This window comes from Ursus arctos, unplaced genomic scaffold (assembly GCF_023065955.2).
Source record: "Ursus arctos isolate Adak ecotype North America unplaced genomic scaffold, UrsArc2.0 scaffold_19, whole genome shotgun sequence".
Lineage (NCBI taxonomy): Eukaryota > Metazoa > Chordata > Mammalia > Carnivora > Ursidae > Ursus > Ursus arctos.
In genome coordinates this window covers 23,104,186-23,127,327 of record NW_026622863.1, presented here as the reverse complement: position 1 = coordinate 23,127,327, position 23,142 = coordinate 23,104,186, and the positions used below count along the sequence as shown (strand labels likewise).

The following is a 23,142-nucleotide window of genomic DNA, read 5'->3' as shown; positions in this document are numbered from 1 at the left end:
TTTCCTAAAATTAAAAGGGCAATAATTTTAAAAGTCACAATGATGGTTTCAGCAATTTTATTTTATTTACTTATATTTTAAAAATAAACTCTACCCCCAATGTGGGGCTTGAACTCATGACCCCGAGATCAAGAGTCACATGCTCTACCAACTGAGCCAGCCAGGCTTCCTGGTGTCAGCAATTTTATGTGACAGATTTAGTTTTAAACAGAATAGTTTTTATTCGATTGGATCTATCAGTAGTTCCCCAAAACTTGTCTATGGCTATATCAAAATTATCTGGGCACTTTTAAAAATAGAAACTCCTGGGTTTTACTTCAAACCACAGAATCAAAATGGCCTAAAGGGTAGGAGCCCAGAAAACTATATGCACAGATAAATTTGAGGGTCATGGAGGAATATTTTTAAAATCAAAGCCCACAATTATTAGCAGGTTATGACATCAATTCAGCAAGCTGAGAACAGCATCTTTTTAAAAAGAAACAGAACAACATAAGATAGCAGGCCGCATTTTCTTTAATAAAGATTAAGAATTGGCCTCTGAGACCTTCATGTTAGTTGTATACATATTTTTGTTATGTACTAGGTCATGCTATAAAACTTATTGTAAAAAGCTTTCAAAAATGTTTGAAAGTCACTATATTCAAGAGTCACCATTGGTCAGTTTTGTGATAATGCTGACACACTCAGACACCTAGTTAGAGAGCCCAAACTACGATGCAGAGCCTCCTCCCTTGGCCTATAAGGAATTATTTTTGGCCGTTGCTTATTCAATCTCAAACAAAAGGACCTAACCTTTTAGATTCTAGAAGAATGCTTGTTTTATCTAAGCAGAGAAGAATCTGTATATAGTCTCTGTGAACAATAATTAATGCCCTTGTCTTAGGCTGATAAAGGAGGTAAAACAAAGGAGGAGCCAATCTGTGCAAAACGCAGCCTCAATTAAGGGGTCAAAACAAAATAAAACACAAAAGCCAGAAATCCTTTGTGCTCACAGGCAAAATTTTTCTGCCTTAAGCTTCTTTATTTCTAAATTCGAGATCACTCACCAAGTTCTCAAAGAGGATTTAAGGATTACAGTGTATGTGAAGTATTTTAGAGACTGAATATACATAGTCAAGTCTCTTTTCTGAGGATGCCCAATCTTCATAACAGAATCCTTCAAACCAGACATGAGGGTATAGACCATGTGATTCTAGATACATCAGCACATAAATAAGAAGCAAGCAAGCCCAGGAACAAAGCTAAGAGGCCAGCAGACCCTAGTGACTTTTATGAGTTGATTTATGCAATGGTAATTTCATATTGTGCTTATGGAAATGTGCAGTCCTCAAGACATCTTTCTAGCTCCTTGAAACACTGTTGACGGCTTCAAAAAATACCTGATTCATTTATTCCTATCACAAAAATTGTGACAAAACACTTGAAGAATTAACACCAATCCTTTCTTTCTTCCTTTAAGATTTATTTATTTGAGAGAGAGAGAGTGTGTGTATGTGTGAAGTGGAGGAGGGGCACAGGGAGAGAGAGAATTTGAAGCTGACTCCCGTAGGAGCCCCATGCAGGGCCTATGACAACCCTGAGATCCAGACCTGAGTTGAGATCAGGAGTCAGAAGCTTAATGGACTGAGCCACCTAAGCGCCCCAATACCAATCTTTTCCTGAACTCTTCCAGAAAGATTAAAGAGGAGGGAATATTTCTTAACTCATTCTAAGGCCAGCATTACTGATACCAAAGCCAGACAAAAACACTGTAAGAAAAGAAAACTACACAACATCCCCTGTGAATACAGATGCAAAAATCCTCAACAAATACTAGCAAACTGAATTCTGCAGTATACTAAAAGTACTATGTATCATGGTCAAGGGAGATTTATTCCCAGAATGCAAAGATGGCTCAGCATATGAAAAGCAATGAATGTAATTTACTACACATTAGAATGAAGAATAAAACACTACCCAATTATCTCAATTGATGCAGAAGAAGCCATGTGACAAAATTCAATTCACTTTCATAAACACCCGTTAAACTAGGAATAGAAGGAAATTTCCTTAACATGATAAAGGCCATTTATGAAAAACCCACGTCATACTCAATGGTGAAATACTGAAAGCTTTCCCTCTAAGATCAAGAACATGACAAGGATGTCCACTCTTGCCACTTCAATTCAACATGGTTCTGGAATTTCTAGCTAGAGCAATTAGGCTAAAGAGATAAAAGGCATCCAAATTGTAAAAGAAGAGGTAAAATTATCTCTGTTCATAAATGATCTTATACATAGAAAGCTTGAAAGAACTGACACACAAAAAATGTTAGCCCTCATAAATTAAGTCAGCAGTTGTAAGATTAACACACAGGGGTGCCGAGGTGGCTGGGCTGGTTGAGCATCTTACTCTTGGTTTCTGCTCAGGTTGTAATCTCAGGGTCATGGGATGGTGCTCAGTGTGGAGGATGCTTGTCCCTCTCTCTCTGTTCCTCCCCCCCAGCTCGTGCTCTCTCTCTCTTTCAAACAAAATCTTTTAAAAAAAGAATCAACACACAGAATTCAGTTATGTTCTTTGTTTTAAAAAAGGATTTATTTATTTATTTGAGAGAGAGAATAAGGAGGAGGGGCAGAGGGAGAGAGAGTCCCACGCAGACTCTGTGCTGAGCATGAAACCTGACAGGGGGCTCGATCCCACAACCCTGAGATCACCAACTGAGCTGAAACCAAGAGTCTGACGCCTAACTGAATGCACCACCCAGGTGCCCCAGTTGTATTCTAAATACTTTCAATGAACAACCCAAGAAGGAACTTTAAAAATCAACACGATTAACAATATCATCAAGAAGAATAAAATATTTAGGAATTAGCCAATGAAGCATAAGATTTGTACACTAAAAACTAAACACTGTAGAAAGAAATTAAGGTTTCTAAACAAACGGAAACATCCCATGTTCCTGGATTGGGAGACTTAATATTATTAAGATGATAATACTATCCAAAGCAATGGAAAGGTTCAAGGCAGTTCCTAACAAAATCCCAACAGCATTTTTACTGAAATAGAAAAAACAATCCTGAAATTCATATGGAATCTCAAAGAACCATGAAGAGCCAAAACAGTTTTGAAAGCAAAAACAAAGATAGAAGAGTCACATTAACCAATTTCAAAACTTAGTACAAAGCTATGGTAACCAAAACAGTGTGATACTGGCACACAGACCAAAGGAACAGAACAGAGAGCCCAGAAACAAACCCTCACAATATATGGTCAATTCACTTTCAAACAAGGGTTCTAAGACCATTAAATGGGGAAAAGGGAGTCTTTTTAATAAACAGTACAGGGAACACTGGATATTCACATGCAAAAGAATGGAAGCTGGACTCCAACTTCACACCTTATACAAAGTTAACTCAAAATGGATCAGACTACTAATGATGTACTGTATGGTGACTAACATAATAAAAAAATTGATCAGACTTAAACAAAAGAGCTAAAAATGTTTTTAAAAGATTTTATTTATTTTTTTGATAGAGAGTGAGCAAGCACAAGTAGGCAGAGAGGCAGGCTGAGGGAGAGGAGAAGCAGGCTTCCTGCTGAGCAGAGAGCCCGATGTGGGACTCGATCCCAGAACCCTGGGATCATGACCTGAGCCAAAAGCAGACGCTTAACCAACTGAGCCACCCAGGCACATCCAAAAGAGCTAAAATAATAAAACTCTTTTTAAAAAATTTTTATTTATTTGTCACAGAAAGAGAGCAAGAGAGAGAGAGCACAAGCAAGGAGAGGGGTTAGAGGGAGAAGCAGGCTCCCCGCGAAGCAAGGAGCCTGATGTGGGACTTGATCCCAGGACCCTGGGATCATGACCTAAGCCGAAGGCAGACACTTAACTGATTGAGCCACCCAGAGTCCCTGTAACTCTTAGAAGAAGAAAACACAGGGCAAATCTTCATGACCTTGGATTAGGTGATGATTTAAATGTAACACTAAAAGCACAAGTAATAAAGGAAAACATAAATAAAATTAAAAACATCAAAGGACACTATCAAGAGAGTGAAGAGAGCACAAAGAATGGGAGAAATATTTATATCTGATAAGAGATTAATTTCCAAAGTATATAAAAGAACTACAACTCAACAAAAACAATGAAAAAATGGCTGAAGATTTGACTAGACATTTTTCAAAAGAAATAGAAATGATCAATAAGCTCATGAAAAGGCACCCAACGTCATTAGTTATTAGGGAAATGTAAATCAAAGCCACAATGAGATACCACCTCATATCCATTCTGTATGGCTATTATTATTTTAAAATGGAAAATAACAAGTGTTTAAAATGGAGAATAATAAGGAAGTAGAGAAATTAGAACCCTCATGCACTGGGTTTTTTATTTTTTAAGATTTTATTTACAGGGGCACCTGGGTGGTTGAGCATCTGACTCTCTTGGTTTCACAAAACTCAGGTCACGATCTCACAGGTTATGGGACTGAGCCCAACGTTGGGCTCCTCAATCAGTGGGGAGTCTGCTTGAAAGATTCTCCCCCTCTGCCCCCTCTCCCCCTGCTCACACACACACTCTCTCTCTAAATAAATAAATAAAATCTTTTTATTTATTTATTTAACAGAGAGAGAGAGAGAGAGGGAGCACAAGCAGGGGGTAGGGGCAGAGGCAGAGGGAGCAGCAGACTCCCCGCTGAGCAGGGAGCCCAGGGAGCCCAATGTGGGGCTCGATCCCAGGACCCTGGGATCATGACCTGAGCCAAAGGCAGATGCTTCACTGACTGAGCCACCCAGGGGCCCCTGTCATGGCTTTAAGTAGCACTTGCATGCCAACAACTCTCAAATTTATATCTTCAGTCTATAACTCACTTTCAAACTCTAGACTCATTCATCCAAATGACAACTTGATATCTCCACTTAAATGCTCAACAACTGTCTTAAATGCAACACATCCGAAACTGAACACCTCAACTTTCTCCAAAACCTACTCCACCCACAGCCTTCCCCATCTTAGCTGATGGCAACTCCATCTTTCAAGTTTCTCAGGAAAGAAACCAAAAAAACATTGGTGCCAATTTTAACTTCTTTCTCTCACACCTTACATGGAATCTGTCAGTTAATGCCATTGGCTCTACCTTTAAAATACTCCAAAATCAGACCATTTCAAAGCTCCTATACTGCTACCACCTAGTCTAAATCATTTCTGGCCTGGATTACTACAATAGCATCCTACCTGGTCTCCCTGTTTCTGCCCTTGCTTCCCTACAGTCCTTTTTCTAACTAGGAGCCAGAGCAGCCCAGCTAAAACCTGAACCAGATCATGAGTCATCTGATCAAAACCTTACAAGGGCTATAGGACTCTACACAGAAGTTCTTGAAGTATGATCAGGGACATGAGGATTTTTTCCAGACAACTTTTAAGGGTGTCTGCAATTGTCAACAATAATCCTAAAACGTTTTTTGCCTTTGTCACTATCGTTTTCTCATGAATCTACAGTGCAGTTTTCCAGTGGAGCTACGTGGTATGTGATGACTTCATTGCTGTAATGGAATGTGTGCCTGTGTATTCCTGTTTTTAAAAGCTCTCAGTTTTAGCTTTAATACAATAAATACTGATAGATATAAGCCACATAAATAAAAGTTCTTGGTAATCCCCAGTAACTCTTCAGTTTATAAAGGAGTGTTGAAACCAAAAGGTTTGAGAACTGTTGCCCTACGTGTCATGGTTCCCTGTGGCCTCCTTGACTCCATCCCGTACTACCTTCCCCCTAAATCCCTCTTGTTCCAGCCACACTGGCCTCACTGCTGTTCCTCTTTAATAAAACCAAGCATGCTTCCACTTTAGGGTCTTTACTCTGGCTGTCACTTTTTCCTGGAATACTCTTCCCACAGGTATTCACACTGGTAATTTCCTCATCTTCAAGTTTTTCATCAAATGTTTCCTCAATCAGTAAGGCTTACTTTTAGATTGCTCTGATTGCTCTACTCAAAACTGCAATTTGCTCCCCACTTTACCCTTCACAACACTCCAAATATTCTTTACCTTCCTTGTTCTTTTTCCGTTTTCATAGCACTCCCAACATATTTTATAATTTACTTAATTATTCTGTCTATTGTGTTTTGACTGTCTCTTCCCACTAGAATGCAAGCTCTGTGATGGTAAAGATCTGTTTTATTCACTGAGGGCCTTTAATAACAGTACTTAGTATATAATAGGCATTTGATAAATGCTGTTTGAATAAACAAATGAATACAGTTTAATTCATAATGTGGGCAAACAACAGTTAAGTTAATGTAATCAACTTATAAACTTTATGTATGCAACAATTCGTATTATATAAATCGGTGTTACACTGTAAAAATCACTGATCCCATTATAAAGAAGCTGCCAACAAGATTATGTGTTGTTTCACTCACACTACTAAAATTCTAATGGAAGATTAACGATTTAAAAAAAATTTCCCATTGTGAGAAAGTCCAGAGAGAGATCTAAATATACAGGGAAGTTAAGTATAAGATAAACTTGGCATTTTAAATCAAATGGAACACAATTATTTAATAAATAATATTTGCACAATGGGGTAGCCACCTGAAAAAAGTAATAGTGGATCAATTCCTCATACATTCCACCAAAATAAATTCCTGATCAATTAAAGATTTAAAAAATCATAGAAGCTATGGGAGACAAAACAAATGATTCAGAGGGGCGCCTGGGTGGCTCAGTCGTTGGGCGTCTGCCTTTGGCTTGGGGCGTGATCCCGGGGTCTTGGGATCAAGCCCCGCATCAGGCTCCTCTGCTGGGAGCCTGCTTCTTCCTCTCCCACTCCCCCTGCTTGTGTTCCTTCTCTCACTGGCTGTCTCTCTGTCAAATAAATGAATAAAATCTTAAAAAACAAACAAACAAACGATTCAGAAGTTATATAAATGTAGGGGAACCAGGACAGCTCAGTCGGTTAGGCGTCCAACTCTTGGGTTTCAGCTCAGGTCGTGATCTTAGGATGGGACTGACCATGCTGGGCTCTGTGCTCAGTGGGAAGTCTGCCTGGGATTCCCTCCCACTCCCTCTGCCCCTCCCTGCCCTGCTCACGTGCGTGCTGTCTCTCTCTAAAATAAATTAATAAATCTTAAAAAAATAAGTTACAGGGGCGCCTGGGTGGCTCAGTCGTTAAGCATCTGCCTTCAGCTCAGGTCATGATCCCAGTGTCCTGGGATTGAGCCCCACATCGGGCTCCCTGCTCAGCGGGAAGCCTGCTTCTCCCTCTCCCACTCCCCGTGCCTGTGTTCCCTCTCTCACTGCCTCCTTATCAAATAAATAAATAAAATCTTAAAAAAAAAAAGTTACATAAATGTAAAAAAAATTCTTCATGGAAAGAATTCATGTTACATTGGGGGAATTTTGTTAACTCACAGCTCAATGAGCTAAGGAACTTAACACATAAAGGGTTTCTATATTCTATAAATCAGTAAGAAAAGGATCAATAATCTAATAGAAAAGTAAGTAAATACCAACAGAGATGATAGATTTATGACAAAGATCTTCTCTTAAGCACATAAAAAGGTACACAACCAGGGCGCCTGGGTGGCACAGCGGTTAAGCGTCTGCCTTCGGCTCAGGGCGTGATCCCGGCGTTATGGGATCGAGCCCCACATCAGGCTCCTCCGCTATGAGCCTGCTTCTTCCTCTCACACTCCCCCTGCTTGTATTCCCTCTCTCGCTGGCTGTCTCTCTCTCTGTCGAATTAATAAATAAATAAAATCTTTAAAAAAAAAAAAAAGGTACACAACCTTATTCCTAAGTGAAATGTAAACTAAAATTATACTGAGAAGCTATTTTCCACTTATCCCACTGGCAAATAAGATGTCTGACAGCAGAATGTGTTGGTGAAGGTATGAGAGAAATAGATATGCTCTCACAATGACAGTGGCAGTGTAAATTGGTACAATCTTTATGAAAGATATCTGACAATCTTTCCCAAAACAGTGGTCCAGCAATCTCACTTCCAGGCATTTATCATATATACATACATACATACATGGGTGTCTATAAAAAGATAGGAAATGACACTTGTAAAAAATTATTTATTGCACTTATTAAATAGCTATATTATAGAATATTTTATGGAATATTTTATTAAAAATATCTTCTAATTAAGTTTTTATGTTACAGTTCTGAAAAAGACTGGAAGTACTTGTAAAAGACTGAATATATGGGAAAAGCAAACTGCTTAACAGTGTGTGTGTGTGTGTGTGTGTGTATATATACATATACACACACACACATATATATATATATGGAAAAATAAGGAAAAAATAAGGAAAAATGTACACAATTGCTTATAAATGCATAAAATACCCTTGACATGACAGCCAAGAACCTGGTAATTCCACCTGTCTGTACGGAGGTCAATTACGTACCTATGAGAAAGAATTTTCACTAGGTACTGTGTTGTATACCTTTAGCATTTTTAACATATGAATGTATGACTTTTCCAAAAACCAGTGTTTATCTTTAGAAATACAAATACAATCAAATTTTAAAATACCCATTCTACACAAAACCATTTACAGATGCTTTTAAATACACAATATGATAAGGGACTTAATTTGTTCCAATTCTTGTATATGTAAAGCTAGAATGTCTGTACCCATCACTCTCAACCATACCCTATCTTTCACCAGAACTAAAGAGTTTGATACTTTTCCTCCTGCCCAGATAGACAGGCTAATGGTACGTAATGTCAAAAAAGTCAGACATCTTCAAACAGAAAAGAATTGAGTATATTCAATCTACGTTTTATCAAAAGCTAAGATCCATGGCTAGAGGCAACCTTGTCACACAAAGCCAGACAATTACCAATTACCATCAAACCATAAAAGCTGAACTGGTGAGATGAAAATTATTTATCTCTCACTTAAAATTTGTCTTTGTAAACAATCTATCTCCACTCAAAAACAAAATACAAATTTTTAAAATCGAATACATCTTTAGACACTGGCTTTGTACCTTACGCATGGCAGACACAAAAAAGTTACTATGTTTATTGTGTTTACAGAGGTGAGATTATATAAAGTAATCAGTTATAGCTATTTCAGAAACCACTAAACATGAGACAATCTAAATTTCAGGCCGACTTGGATTCAAATGCCAGTCCCAGTGTTTGTGGCCATATAACACTGGCAAAGTAGTTAAGCTTTCTGAGCCACATCTCTAAAAAATAAAATAATAATTCACTTTCCCCAGACTGTTGGGAAGAACTAATAAGCTACTGCTAGACTAGCAAAATGGTTAGCACAGAGCTCAAAAAATGTTTATTATCAAGAATAGTAACCATAATTCATTAATTATTTTTAACTATACTTCTTAAAGTGAACTTCTTTTGAAGACTTTTGGTATGCTGTGATATATATGCCAGTTATTTAGTGGTAACCTCCCTTGGGTTTTTCTTGGTTTATGTGTAAATTTCAGTGTCAAGTTGATTCAAAGAAAAATTTTTATTCAAATGGAGTATGATTAATTTGTGTCTGCAGAGATACATAGACACACCTGATGTAAGAAGTAAAAGATTCTCTCAAATGCTTACAGTTGCTTCACTGGGTCTGAAAATTAAACTTTCTTATCAGATACCCAAGAGTCGCTATGTCTAAGGTCCTGAATCCCTATCACGGTCTGTTCTGCATGAGCCACTATCCAAAGCCTACATGGCATTATTTATGGGAATTTTCCTGTCTCTGGAGTTTTTCTCATAAATATGTTTCATGCTGGACATTACATGTATGCCTCCCAGAAGAGGATTCATGAGCTACCCAAATTCCCAGTTAAAGGAAAAAGTTCAATACTATCTGCCTCCCTCCACTTCATTGCCCCAAAGTCATTAAATACCTCATTTGTGACCCACTCTCACCACAGACTATACATGGCTTTATTTTGTTTTATTTAAGTATAATAAACACCAGTGAAACTAATATCCAACCGGTAGCATAAAACACTGACAATAATATTTACCTCTGCTCCTCCACACCAGCCTCCTACTTTCCCCATCCTGCATCTTTTATCATTCCCTTGCTACTTGAAAGTAGGCACTTCGGCTTGTTACTTATATGCAGAACTGCAGCGTCTGAGGTCATGTCTAGAGTCCCTGTTTACAGTCGAATTAGTCATTGCCCTACATTTAGGATCAGCATGGTGCTGCACAGAGCCTGCAAGTGGCAGTGTCAGGTTTCACCGCAGCAGCAGGTCAGGCTATATTTAACATGTACCGTCTTCTCTGCTGAAAGGCTGCAGCTGCAGCTCTGTTAGTCTGTGAACAAAAGAGGACAAGTGGGAATTGAGGGATTCTAATGGAAAGCTGTAACTGGATTCAGCTCAGTCACAAATTAAATGGGCCTGTATTTAAAGGTCAAATGCAGACTAGTTTAACAATACTATAATCCTAATTAAAATGCTTAAAACACAGCTGTGACAATTTCTATATTTCTGTACTGTTTGAATGTGTATTGTTTGGTCCAAAGACTGGGACATACACACTATAATGCACAGGAATGTTAAGGAAAAATTACAGCCCTAGGAATACAAATTGTAACACAAGTAAAAGCTCATTGATAATTTTATAGATGTAGAGAGCACACTTTTCAAGCAGCGACAGTGGTACATCTAGGTAGCAAAGAAAAAAAGAAGTAGCAAAAGAATTTTGAACAGTGCCCTAATTGGATGAATAAGTAATATTACAGCCTTCCCAGAGGACTTCCTTTTTTTTTTTTTTTTTTTTTAACAGAGAGAGAGAGAGAGCAAGAGACCATGAGCACAAGAGGGGCGGAGGGGCAGAGGGAGAAGCAGGCTCCCTGCTGAGCAGGGAGCCGCATGCGGGGCTCAATCCCAGGACCCTGAGCCAAAGGCAGACCCTTAACCGACTGAGCCACCCAGGTGCCCCCCAAGAGGACTTCTTGAAAGAAAACATCACTTGATAAAAATCAGTATTCTGCCGTTGTTATTTCCCTAAAGAATACGCCTTGGGGAGGGAGCCACACAATGTTGAAATAGACTATTCAGAGCTTGGAAGGTTAATATGAGGGGCTAAAATCACCTCAATGAAACTGAACAAGGATAATTATAAAGTTTAGTGTTGGGTTCCAAAAACAACATACGCAAAACCCCAAGGGGTAGGGAGTAGGGAGAGAAAGGATGTGATTTAGCAGTACTTATGACTCACTAAATCAACAATAGGAGGGAGCTAAGAAAATCCCCTGACCTCAGACTATACTGATAAAATAAAGCTTTCTGAACAAGGAAGGTAACAGTTCTAATCCACTCCAAGCTGGCTATAGTGTGCTCCCTTCTATATACTACACTACAAAAAGGAACTAAAACACCAGGGTCAAGAAGAGGGTGGTGAGGGTGAGGGACAGGTGAAGTTGCTGGAGTGTTTTTAAGACTGGGAAAGAGATCAAGATTTCACAAATGTGAAGGGCTATTACAAGAAGGATTAGATTTGTTCTGCGTGAGTCCAGAGGCATCAGAGCCGACGTAAAATACGGGCAGCTAGAACTCAAAAGGCCCTGAGATGTTCCAAAGAAGGTGAAGAGGAAGACACACAGGCATATATTATTAAGGATACCAGAGTATGAATTCCAGTGTGAAAGAGGAGGATGGACTAGAGAGCCTTTAAAACTCCTTTATACTGAAAATCTGGGATGCCTGGGTGGCTCAGTCAGTTAAGCGCCTGCTTTCGGCTCGGGTCCTGGGATGGAGTCCCACATCCCTGCTCAGCAAGGAGCCTGCTTCTCCCCCCACTTGTGCTCTCTCTCTCTGACAAATAAATAAATAAAATTGTAAAAAATAAAAAAGCAAACTTCTTTATACTGAGGTTTTGTTTTTTTGTTTTGTTTTGTTTTTTGTTTTTTGAGAGAGAGTGACAGCAGGGGAGGAGGGGAAGAAGGGAAGCAGACTCCCCACTGAGTGAGAAGCCCAACATGGGGTTTGACCCCACGACCCTGAGATCAGGACTTGAGCTGAAATCAACAGTCAGGCACTTAACCGACCGAGCCACCCAGGCACCCCTGGGAATCTATAATCTTAAGATTGCCCCAGCCCCTCTCACAAACTGAGGCTCTACAGAGAAAATGGAAGTTTCTTTCAATATTCTGACTGCTCTACATCTACAGTCTCATTCACAGACCAAGGAGAAACATGATTACAGATACTGGAAAAGTACCTAAAGTACTGAATTAGGAGCCAGGAGACTTGGGTTTTAGTCTTTATATGCTATTAAGTGTGTGTCACCCTGGACCAAAACCGTAGGCTCTGTAAACCTCAGATCCTTCATCTATAAGACGAGGGAGTTGTATCAGAGGTATTTCTAGGTCTGTAAGTTTTCAATTTATGAGCTGAGGTACACTGATATCTTCTCTATTAAATGTCACTGAATTTATAATAAAAAATTAAGGTGTTAGTATCCACATTTCTAAAAATAACAGTAAGTAATAACTGAATAACTACATCTATTTAAAAACTGCAAAATAGGGGCGCCTGGGTGGCATAGCGGTTAAGCTTCTGCCTTCGGCTCAGGGCGTGATCCCGGCATTATGGGATAGAGCCCCACATCAGCCTCCTCCGCTATGAGCATGCTTCTTCCTCTCCCACTCCCTCTGCTTGTGTTCCCTCTCTCACTGGCTATCTCTGTCAAATAAATAAATAAAATCTTTTTAAAAAATTGCAAAATAAAAAGGATATTTTATCTTTAATCTTTAAAAATCTTTAATGTGATTTTAATTTATTTTTATTTTTAAATTTACTTTTATTATTATTATTCTTTTAAGAGGGCAGAGAGAGAGATAAAATTCGAGTGCAGGATGGGGAGAGGGAGAGAGAGAGAGAACCTTAAGCAGGCTCTATACCCAGTATAGCGCCCGACACAGGCTTGATCTCATGACGCTGAGATTATTACCTAAACTGAAATCAAGAGTTGGACATGTAACTGACTGAGCCACTCAGGCACTCTAAAACAGGAATATGATTAGCAAACGTTCTTAGGATTAGGTGGTAAGTATATTTAACTAGTGTAACACAAATTTTAAAAAAATTGTGTCCTCTAGTTGTGGAGTAGAAATTACTTTGTACTTAATATTTAACACAATATAGAAAAGTTAATATAAAACCTGAGCTTAAGCTAACTGCAAAGTTCCCCTTAAGTGCTTCTAATCCTTTTGGCATGTTCTATGGCTTCTTTTTATTTATTTTTATTTTTAAAGATTTTACTTATTTATTTGAGAGAGCGAGCATGAGGGGTGGGGAGGAGTAGAATAAGAGGGAGAAGCAGACTCCCTGCTGAGCAGGGAGCCCAACATGGGGCTGGATTCCAGGACTCTGAGATCATAACCTGAGCTGAAGGCAGACACTTAACCAACTGAGCCACCCAGGCACCCCTATGGCTTCCTTTTAAAGCTAACCAGAAAGGGGACATTCAAGTACTATGGAGTTCCAGGCCTATGAGAGACATTATTGTTTCTTAATGAATTTATATTAAAACTTTGCAAAACTGTAGGAATAAGTACCTAGAATTTTACCTTCAAAGGCAAATCATGACCTGAGCTGAAGGCAGCCACTTAAATGAGACATGCAGGTGCCCCTATTTTTATTACTTTTTAAAGATTTTATGTATTTATTTGTCGGAGATCGAGAGAAACAGAACAAGCGGGGGAGAGGCAGGCTGAGGGAGAAGGAGGCTCCCCGCTGAGCAAGGAGCCTGATGCGGGACTCAATCCCAGGACCCTCTGAACGTGATTAATATCAGAGCCCTCAAGGTACTCGCAATACAAATGTGACAGATCAGATACAGTTCTAAACACGTGTTTATCCAATGAAATTCTTTTTTTTTTTTTTAGGATTTTATTTATGTGACAGAGAGACAGACAGCGAGAGAGGGAACACAAGCAGGGGGAGTGGGAGAGGAAGAAGGAGGCTCCCAGCGGAGGAGCCCGATGCGGGACTCGATCACGGAATGCCAGGATCACGCCCTGAGCCGCAGGCAGACGCTTAATGACTGCACTACCCAGGCGCCCCTATGCAATTAAGTTCTGCACACATGTTCCTTTAGGAATTGAAAAAAAATCCTTGAGAGATGCCCTTTAGCCCAGAGTTCTAACAACTATGGCCTGCTCTTACTGGGAGGCAACTACAATGCTGCAAGAAAAAAGACTAGACTGAAAAGATGTTATTCCAGTCTCAGCCCTGCTACCTACCAGTTGTGTGACCTTCAGAGCATCCAATTCTCTGCATGATCACTATCTCAGAGATAGAGAATTAATATGGATTAAAAGAAATAACGAATAGGAAAATACTATGCAAATTGTGGGTGTTGCTTCACTTTACACATACACAGTTGAATCTTGAATAACACGGGTTTTGGGGTACCTGGTTGGCTCAGTTGGTTAAACATCTGATTTGGGGTTTTGGTCTAGGTCATGATCTCATGGGTCATGGGATCGAGCCCTGTGTCAGGCTCCACACTCAGGGGGAGTCGGCCTGAAAGATTCTTTCCCTCTGCCTCAGGCACACACACTCTTTCTCACATAAGTAAATCTTAAAACAACAACAACGTGGGTTTCAATCACAAGAATCCACTTATATGTGGATTTTTTAGAGCACAGTACTGTAAATTATTTTCTCTTCTTTATGATTTTATTTTTGTTATTTTTTAAAAGATTTCATTTATTTATTTGAAAGACAGAGCAAGAGAGAGAACAAGCGGGAAGAGGCAGAGGGAGAGGGAAAAGCAGGCTCCCTGATGAGCAGAGAGCCCGATGTGGGGTGAGCCAAAGGGAGCCACTTAACTGAGACATGCAGGCACCCCTATTTTTATTATTTTTTAAAGATTTTAGGTATGTATTTGTCAGAGATCGAGAAAGAGAGAGGGAGGAAGAGAACAAGCAGGGGGAGTAGCAGGCAGCGGGAGAAGCAGGCTCCCCGCTGAGCAAGGAGCTCAATGTGGGACTCAATTCCCAGACCCTGGGATCATGACCTGAGCCAAAGGCAGATGCTTAACAACTGAGCCACCCAGGCGCCCCATAAATGGATTTGTTGACTGAGTGAGGGTGGGTGCCCCTAACCCCCAAGGTGTTCAAAGGGCCAACAGTATCTACACACAAATGACTTGGCACATCTCCTATGGCTTCAAAAGCCATCTTTTACTATGCCATTTGCCCTCCAGCCACTGATAATCATGCTTTCCCAGACACAGCTCTGTTTCTGCTTATGTTGTCTGATTTGCCCTCTGATATTCATTTACTGAAAACACATACTCACCCTCTAAGACCTGGCTCAAATATCATCTCCTCAAGGAAGCTGTGCTGAATCCTTTTTTTTTTTTTAAAGTAAGCTCTAGGTCCAACATGAAGCTCAAACTCATGACCCTGAGATCAAGAGTCCCATGCTCTACCGACTAAGCCAGCCAGTTGCCCCACTGCTGAATCCTTCTTACGGTATCTATCACAGCTCTCTGATGACCTCCTAATGTCCTGCTTTTAGACCTTGATTATAAGTGACTCAGACCTGCTGCAGACCAGTCAGTCATGTACTGATCTGGCGGAAGCCCTGGGAGTGGGGATGCCACATTTTATTTACCTTCCTTTCCCCTTATGCTTGGTATTTGGGATTTAATACCACCTTTGCAACTAAGTAGTAAATTCAGCTTCTCCAGATGTGTAAGATGGCTGACTTAGAATTACTTTTCTATACAGAAAATACAGAATCAGAGAGAGAATTAAAATTCTACATCTGTGTTTTTAGAATCTTTGGAATTTTCATACTGAACAGTTACAGACAGTTTTACTAAATTCCTATTTAGACAAAATTTCACTACCATATAAACAATAAAGCCAAGAATAGTCTAAACTTACTACCTGAAAATCCTATGTTGGGGAATTTTCAACTATTGAAATAACTACTATTTAAGAGTTTGTTCTGCAATTTAAAAACAGAGGTCTATTTGCCAACTTGCTACATTTATATAAATAGCTTTTTAGCCTGGTGCCAACAGTTGTGCCAGCCACAGCCAACCAGTCTGGTCTTGTACCATCAGCACCATCTGACTCAGCAAGTTGGCGGGGCCACAGAGGAACAGGTTCTTTGCTTGTGTCTCCTAAAGGACAGGAATTCTACCTAAACACATTCCTAGTATTCCCAGCATCTAACTCTGTGCCTTCCAAATAGATGCCATTCAGCAATAATTACTGAATTCCAATCTCCAGACACTATACATTTGCAAAGAAGAGATGCCCAATAAATCTCATGTCCTTAGTTCCATCACGAATGGGTAACAGATAGGCTACCATTCAAGGTTTCACCCTTTGCAACAGGTATTAGTGGTAAAACAGACTTTAAAGCATAGATTCTCACATCTATTCTCAAAGTCATATATTAACATATTTCTAGTGACAACAACTATTAAAAAAAAAAAAAAGGCCCAACCACGTTATCATATGCCAATAAGCAATCCACGGTGACTTTTTTATTACTATCAGAGAAAGGAAGTTCCCAGATCTTCACTGCTTCAAGAACATAAAGATGAACTTACCATCATCTAAAGTGATGTCCTGCAGACCAATTGTTGAAAAGTTAGGTTCCTGCTCTTCAGGTTCAGGCTTAATGTTCACAGTTGCCTCATCAGGTGGAAATGAAGCTGGATCACACAAATTGTGACATATTAAGGATGAAGGTGCAGAAAGACCTCCCTGGCCAGTACTTTGTGCTTGAGTTGAGTGCTGTCCAGAATGCATTATGGTGGCTAGAGACGGTGATGAGGCAGTTCCTGAGCTAGGAGATTGGTAAGGCATAGGCTGTAGCTGAGGAGATGGTGGCCCAGAAAGTGGTGAACTAGCCAGGGGATGAGAGACTGCTGGGGAAGCGGTTGTAGCAGACCCCGAATGTGAAGGACCATATGTAATGGGCTGTAACTGAGGGGAAGGCTGGCCTGTGACCTGGTCAGCCCCTGGAGAAGAAAGAGATCTTTGTCCTGTGTTTGAACAATGGAATCCCATTGACTGCAGGTGAGGCAGGGTCTGCACCGAATGAGGTGTGTGGGCTAAGAGATGTCCTGTTGGGCCTGAATTTGAAGAATGAAAAGGTATGGATGATGGTGGCTGACAACCAAGATTTATTAAACTAGGAAGAGCTGCATCCTGTGGAAACAAAACTGGATCAAATTCTTGACTAGAGGCAGCATTAACTGGAAGACAAGTTGGTCCACTGTACACAACATTAGTTTGCATAGGCTGATAGGAAGACCCCACAGGAGGTGTTGATGTGACTTGAAAAGGCTGGTGCATAACTGAAGAAGGTATCATATGCTGTTCTTTACCAGCACTTTCATCCCTACACTGCAACTGTGGCAGATGAGATGAAGTTATCATGGATGCATATGTTTGCTGGATGGGACAAACCAAGCTTCTCTGTGCTGACAGTACACTGTCACGTGGGTGTCCTGTGTCTGAGGAAGGCCTCTGGGTCTGGGCAGGATGAGGAACAGACAATGCTGGAACTGAAGACAAGTCAACCTCTTCTTTGTGTTCTTGCTTCATCAAAACTAAAAAGAAAATGATCAGAGCAAACATTATTACATAATATATATAATGATTATGAAGAGCCTTCATTCTACACTACATAACTTAGCATGCATTCAAGCCAGGGGTTAAAAATTCAAACACCAGGGTGCCTGGGTGGCTTAATTGTTAAGCGTCTGCCTTCGGCTCACGTCATGATCCCAGGGTCATGGTATCAAGCCTCGCGTCGGGCTCCCTGCTAGGAGGGGAGCCTGCTTCTCCCTCTCCCCTGCCTGCTGCTACCCCTCCTTGTGCTCTGTCAAATAAATAAATAAAATCTTAAAAAAAAAAAAATTCAAATACCTTCAGAGAAGGCAAATAATATAAAATATGTGAAGTCAGCAAGCAAAAGACAACAGGGAGTGGTTCTTGCTCTGAAAGAATTCAAGTTAAAAAAAACCAACAACACTGCACAGAACTCTATGAAGTGATGTGGAAAGATCTCTGATACGTTCCTAAGTAACAAAAAAAGTGAATTGCAGAACAATGTGTACATATCACAATTCCTGTAAAATATCATGTGTGTACACAGACATATGCATAATACATGTGCATATGTTTTTGCTCATACAGGTATGGATATCTCTGGAAAGGTGTCATGAAACTGGTAACTACTAGGTTTACTGCTGGGAATAGAAACTAGGTGACTAGGGGAGAAGAGCAAGAGCCAGATTTACTTTTTACTATGTAAGTTTTTGTGTCTTTTGAGTGTTTTCAACCAGGTATATACATTACCTATTCAAAAATAAATGATTTTTTAAAACCCCCAAAGCTCTATGGCCTAATAAAAGCCTTAAATCTGAGGGGTGCCTCGATGGCTCAGTCGGTTAAGCAGCTGCCTTCAGCTCAGGTCATGATCTCAGGGTCCTGAGATCGAGCCCCATATCAGCCTCCCTGCTCAGTAGGAATTCAGCTTCTAACTGTGGCTCCCCGATTGTCCTCTCTTGCTCATGCTCTCTCAAATAAATAAATAAAATCTTAAAAGAAAAAAAAAGCCTTGAATTTGAGATCTCTGATCTGAAACCTACTGGTCACCAGGTTTTGCATGTTGCATTATACACCACACATCTAATCTAATCTAATATTCATAGAGCTTCTAGTTTACAATGGTCTTCACGTGTACCTCATCTGATCCTCAACCATCATCAGATACACATCACCAAGAGGAATAATGACGGATCAGAAAAAGTACTGGAATGCACAAAAAACCTGATAGAGCTAATAAACAAATTCGACAAAGTTGCAGGACACAAAATCATCATCTAGAAATCAGTCGTACTTCTATAAACTATCAATAAACAATCTGAAAAGGAAATTAAGAAAACAATTTCGTAAGTCAATCAGAGAAAGACAATTATCATATGATCTCACTGACATGTGGAATTTAAGAAACAAAACAGAGGATCATAGGGGAAGAAAGGAAAAAAATAAAACTAGATGAAATCAGAGAAGGAGACAAACCGTAAGAGACTTTTTTTTTTTTTTAAAGATTTTATTTATTTATTTGACAGAGATAGAGACAGCCAGCGAGAGAGGGAATACAAGCAAGGGGAGTGGGAGAGGAAGAAGCAGGCTTCCAGTGGAGAAGCCTGATGTGGGGCTCGATCCCAGAACGCCTGGATCACGCCCTGAGCCGAAGGCAGACGCTTAACGACTGAGCCACCCAGGCGCCCCCCATAAGAGACTCTTAATAGCAGGAAACAAACAGGGTTGCTGGAGAGGAGGGGGTGGGGGATGGGGTAACTGGATGATGGACATTAAGGAGGGCACGTGATGTAATGAGCACTGGGTATTATATAAGAATGATGAATCACTGACCTCTACCGCTGAAACCAATACTACATTATATGTTAATTAACTGAATTTAAATTTTGAAAAATAAAAAATGAATGAGTCTGCCAAAAAAAGGAAAAAAAGAAAATTTCATTTACAGTAGCATCAAAAAATAAATCTGTTTCTTAAAGAACAAATTTGGCCAAGGTAGGCAAGACTTACACACTTAAAACCACAAAACACTGCTAAAGAAATGAAAGAAGACCTAAATACACGGAAAGATATCCCAGGTTCATGGACTGGATGACTTAATTAACTGTTAAGAACACAACACCTCCCCAAACAATTTTCAGATTCAATCCCAAAATCCCAGCAATGTTTTTTTGCAGAAACAGACCCATCCTAAAATTTATATGGAATTCCAAGGGCCCCCAAATAGTCAAAACAACCTTGAAAAAGTACAAGGACAGAAGACTCACACTCTGTAATTTCAAAACTTACTACAAAGCTATAGCAATCAAAACCATGTGATACTGGCCTAAGGACAGACATATAGACCAATGGACTAGAGAGACCAATGGACTAGAGAGACCAAAAACAAATGCTCTAATATATAGTCAACTGCTCTTCAAACAAGGGTACCAAGACCATTCACTGGGGAAAGAGCAGTCTCTTCAACAAACAGTACTGAGACAACTGGATATAATGTTCAAAATAATGAAGATGCAACCGTATCTGAAAATCATATACAAAAATTAACTCAAGAGGATCAAAGACCTAAACATAAGAGCAAAACTACAAAACTCCTAAAAGAAAACAAAGGGCAACAGCTTCATGACATTGTATTTGGCAATGGTCTATGAAGATGTAACAAACCTAGAGATGCCATGTGGTGAATGTGTGCCCAAGAGCTAAAGCCAACAGAAAAAAACAGCGTTAAGATGAAGAGAAAGCCTAAGACCACATTGCTTGAACTGAAGCATATATAAAGACAGCACTGAAGTTAATACTCCAGTTACATGGGCCAATAAATTTTTTTTTGTTAAGCTAGTTTGAAGTGAGTTTTTGTCATCTGCACCCCAAAATCCTAATTTACTTCAAAACAACCTTTACGAGGTAGGATTATTATTACCCCTGCCTTATAAATGAATATACTGAAGAGGAGATTAAAGACACTAAGATTTCACAGTAGTTAAGTGGCATCACAAGGACCTGAATCCAGGTTTTTCTGCCTTCGAGGTCCATGCCTTTTTTTTTTTTTAAAGACTTTATTTATTTGAGAGAGGGAGAGAGAGAGAGAATGTGCACAAACTGGGGGGAGGGGCAGAGGGAGAAGGAGAAGCAGACTCCCTACTGAGCAGGGAGCCCCATGCAGGGCTCAATCCCAGGACCCTGAGATTATGACCTGACCCAAAGGCTTAACTGACAGCCATCCAGGCGCCCCCAAAGTCCATGCTTTTAATCACTGTACTGTATTACCAAGCAGAGGTTATGAACACCAACCACTATCCTTTATCACATCAAAAAAGTAGCAAGTCCAAGATTTTAGATCAATCTACCTGTTGAAAGGACTGCTTCATGTAGAAATGAATGCATTTTATTTAAATGTTTATCAAAACAGAAAACCATCAGTTAACATTTTGTGTGTCCAAACAACGGATTTCATTGTTTGTCTTCGGAAATACTTCAGTCCACTTTTCTAAAAATTATATATTTTATCCTCCTATTAAAGTGCTGTAACTCCTTTAAAAATAATTTTCCTGGGGTGCCTGGTTGGCTCAGTCGGTTGAGTGTTACGACTCTTCATTTCTGATCTCAGGATCCTGGGATAGAGCCCTGAGCTCAGCCCTGCTTGTTCCTCTCCCTCCCCTCCCTGCTCTTGCTCTTGCTTGCTCTCTCTAAAGATAAATAAATTTTTTAAATCTTAAAAAAATAAAAATAATTTTCCTGAATTCACATCTCGTTGGCCCTTCTATGTTTATACTACTTAAACTAACATAATTAAAATTTTCATCATCTTCACTAAATTATAAGAACTTCATTTTATGTAAAAGAAAATAATAATGAGAACCACAAGTACAGTCAAACCTCATCTGACCATTCATCAAACCCCTGTCAAGTACAAGTGTCTTCACATAAGCATGGACTCAATCTAAGGATTAGAAAGCCCTCAGAGTTCGCTTATTGTAGAGTAGGTAATTAATGGAGCACTTGTTTGGGGGTGCGTTTGAGCTTGACATTTTCTCTAGTGTCCTAGCAAGAACAGAATGGGCTCATCATTCATCACTGTGTTGGTCTCTAAATCTGGCAAGCAGTAAGTGAGTCCACCCTTAACAAGATAACCCTTAAAACAGAGAAAGCGTATCACCAGTCTTCTTACTGCTTCTGCCCCAATGCTAACATTCCTAAACCAGGCCTCCATGCAATTTCTTTCTTTTTTTTTTTTTTTTTAATTTATTCGACAGAGATAGAGACAGCCAGCGAGAGAGGGAACACAAGCAGGGGGAGTGGGAGAGGAAGAAGCAGGCTCACAGCAGAGGAGCCTGACGTGGGGCTCGATCCCATAACGCCGGGATCACGCCCTGAGCCGAAGGCTGACGCTTAACCGCTGTGCCACCCAGGCGCCCCTCTCCATGCAATTTCTTATTCTCACTCAAGTATTTCAAGTACAGTTCACTGTGTCTAACAACTATTACCTCTCATGTCTTGATGTACTTACTTTTCTTCTGACTTTGGCACAACTAGAACTTTCTCCCTGTACTACTCGATTCTTTTTTCCTCTTCTACTTCAGCTTCTACTCTGGTCCCAGGAAAGCCACAGTAAATGCCATAGCTAGAGTGACATTTCCATACAAAGGAGGGAGAATACCCAAGAAAGCCTCTCATCTCTTACTTAATCCTGAATGGAGGTGGTAAGGCCCTTGGTTACATAAGTGGTTGGTTATCATGTACTAAAAAGGACACAAGGGGACAGAGAACTACAGCATAATATCCACTTTTCTTTTTTTAAAGATTTTACTTATTTATTTGAGTGAGAGCAAAAGCGAGAGAGATCACAGAAGGAGAGGGAGAAGCAGACTCGCTGCTGTGCAGCAAGCCTGATGCGGGGCTCGATCACAGGACCCTGGGATCACGACCTGAGCCGAAGGGAGATGCTTCACTGACTGAGCCACCCAGGCGCCCCAATATCCACCTTTTTTTGCATGATCCAATCCTTGTTTTTATGTGCACTCAGACTGGGAGTTCTGCTTTGCTAAATTGAGTATATTTCCACTTTGCCAAATCAACTATCACTTTTTGTCTATAAGGGATTAAGACTCCAATCTGACCAAATCTAAGAAGTCCTCTTTGCTGGTCTATGATTATTTATTCTTATTTGGAGGGAAATATAGTAAAAGAGAACTTCCAATAACTAGAATGAGTTGAATTTTAGAAACAGATTAACTCTACCTTTTGTGTTAAATACGCTCATTCTCAAGTTTAGAATGTTGATGGATGAAGGGATCCAGGGGGTGAAATAATCTACTGGTCTGGTGGTTTTCAAACCATTAAGAGACTCACTTCTCTTCTTCAAGTAATGGATGTGGAAGAGTAGCATCCAAAGAGTAGAAGCTCTCTGGATTCCTCCTCCAGTATAACCAGAGTACCCAAGCTAGATTTCATCCTTTTTATATATTGGCTTTTTGCCTAAGATTTTATTTGAAAAGTAAAACAATTTAAATAACCTGAAAACCATTGCTTTAGACTTACATCTTTTTTTTTTAAATTTTATTTATTGATATGAGACAGAGAGAT

At 39.8% G+C, this 23,142-nt stretch overlaps 1 protein-coding gene across 7 annotated transcripts in view; it reads right to left on the bottom strand.

Moving 5' to 3' along the window:
* Positions 1–23,142, bottom strand: part of NFATC3 (nuclear factor of activated T cells 3) — a 121,854-nt gene that overhangs the window by 10,278 nt on the left and 88,434 nt on the right. For 5 of the 7 annotated variants that reach the window (XM_026495063.4, XM_057314191.1, XM_057314192.1 and 2 more), the window contains one exon: positions 16,551–17,558. In XM_026495063.4, the coding sequence (XP_026350848.2) occupies positions 16,551–17,558 (1,008 nt within the window). Of the gene's footprint in view, positions 1–981; positions 10,281–16,550; positions 17,559–23,142 lie in introns of those variants that run through there. The other 2 variants (XR_006409025.3, XM_048224039.2) reach the window with 2 other exon arrangements.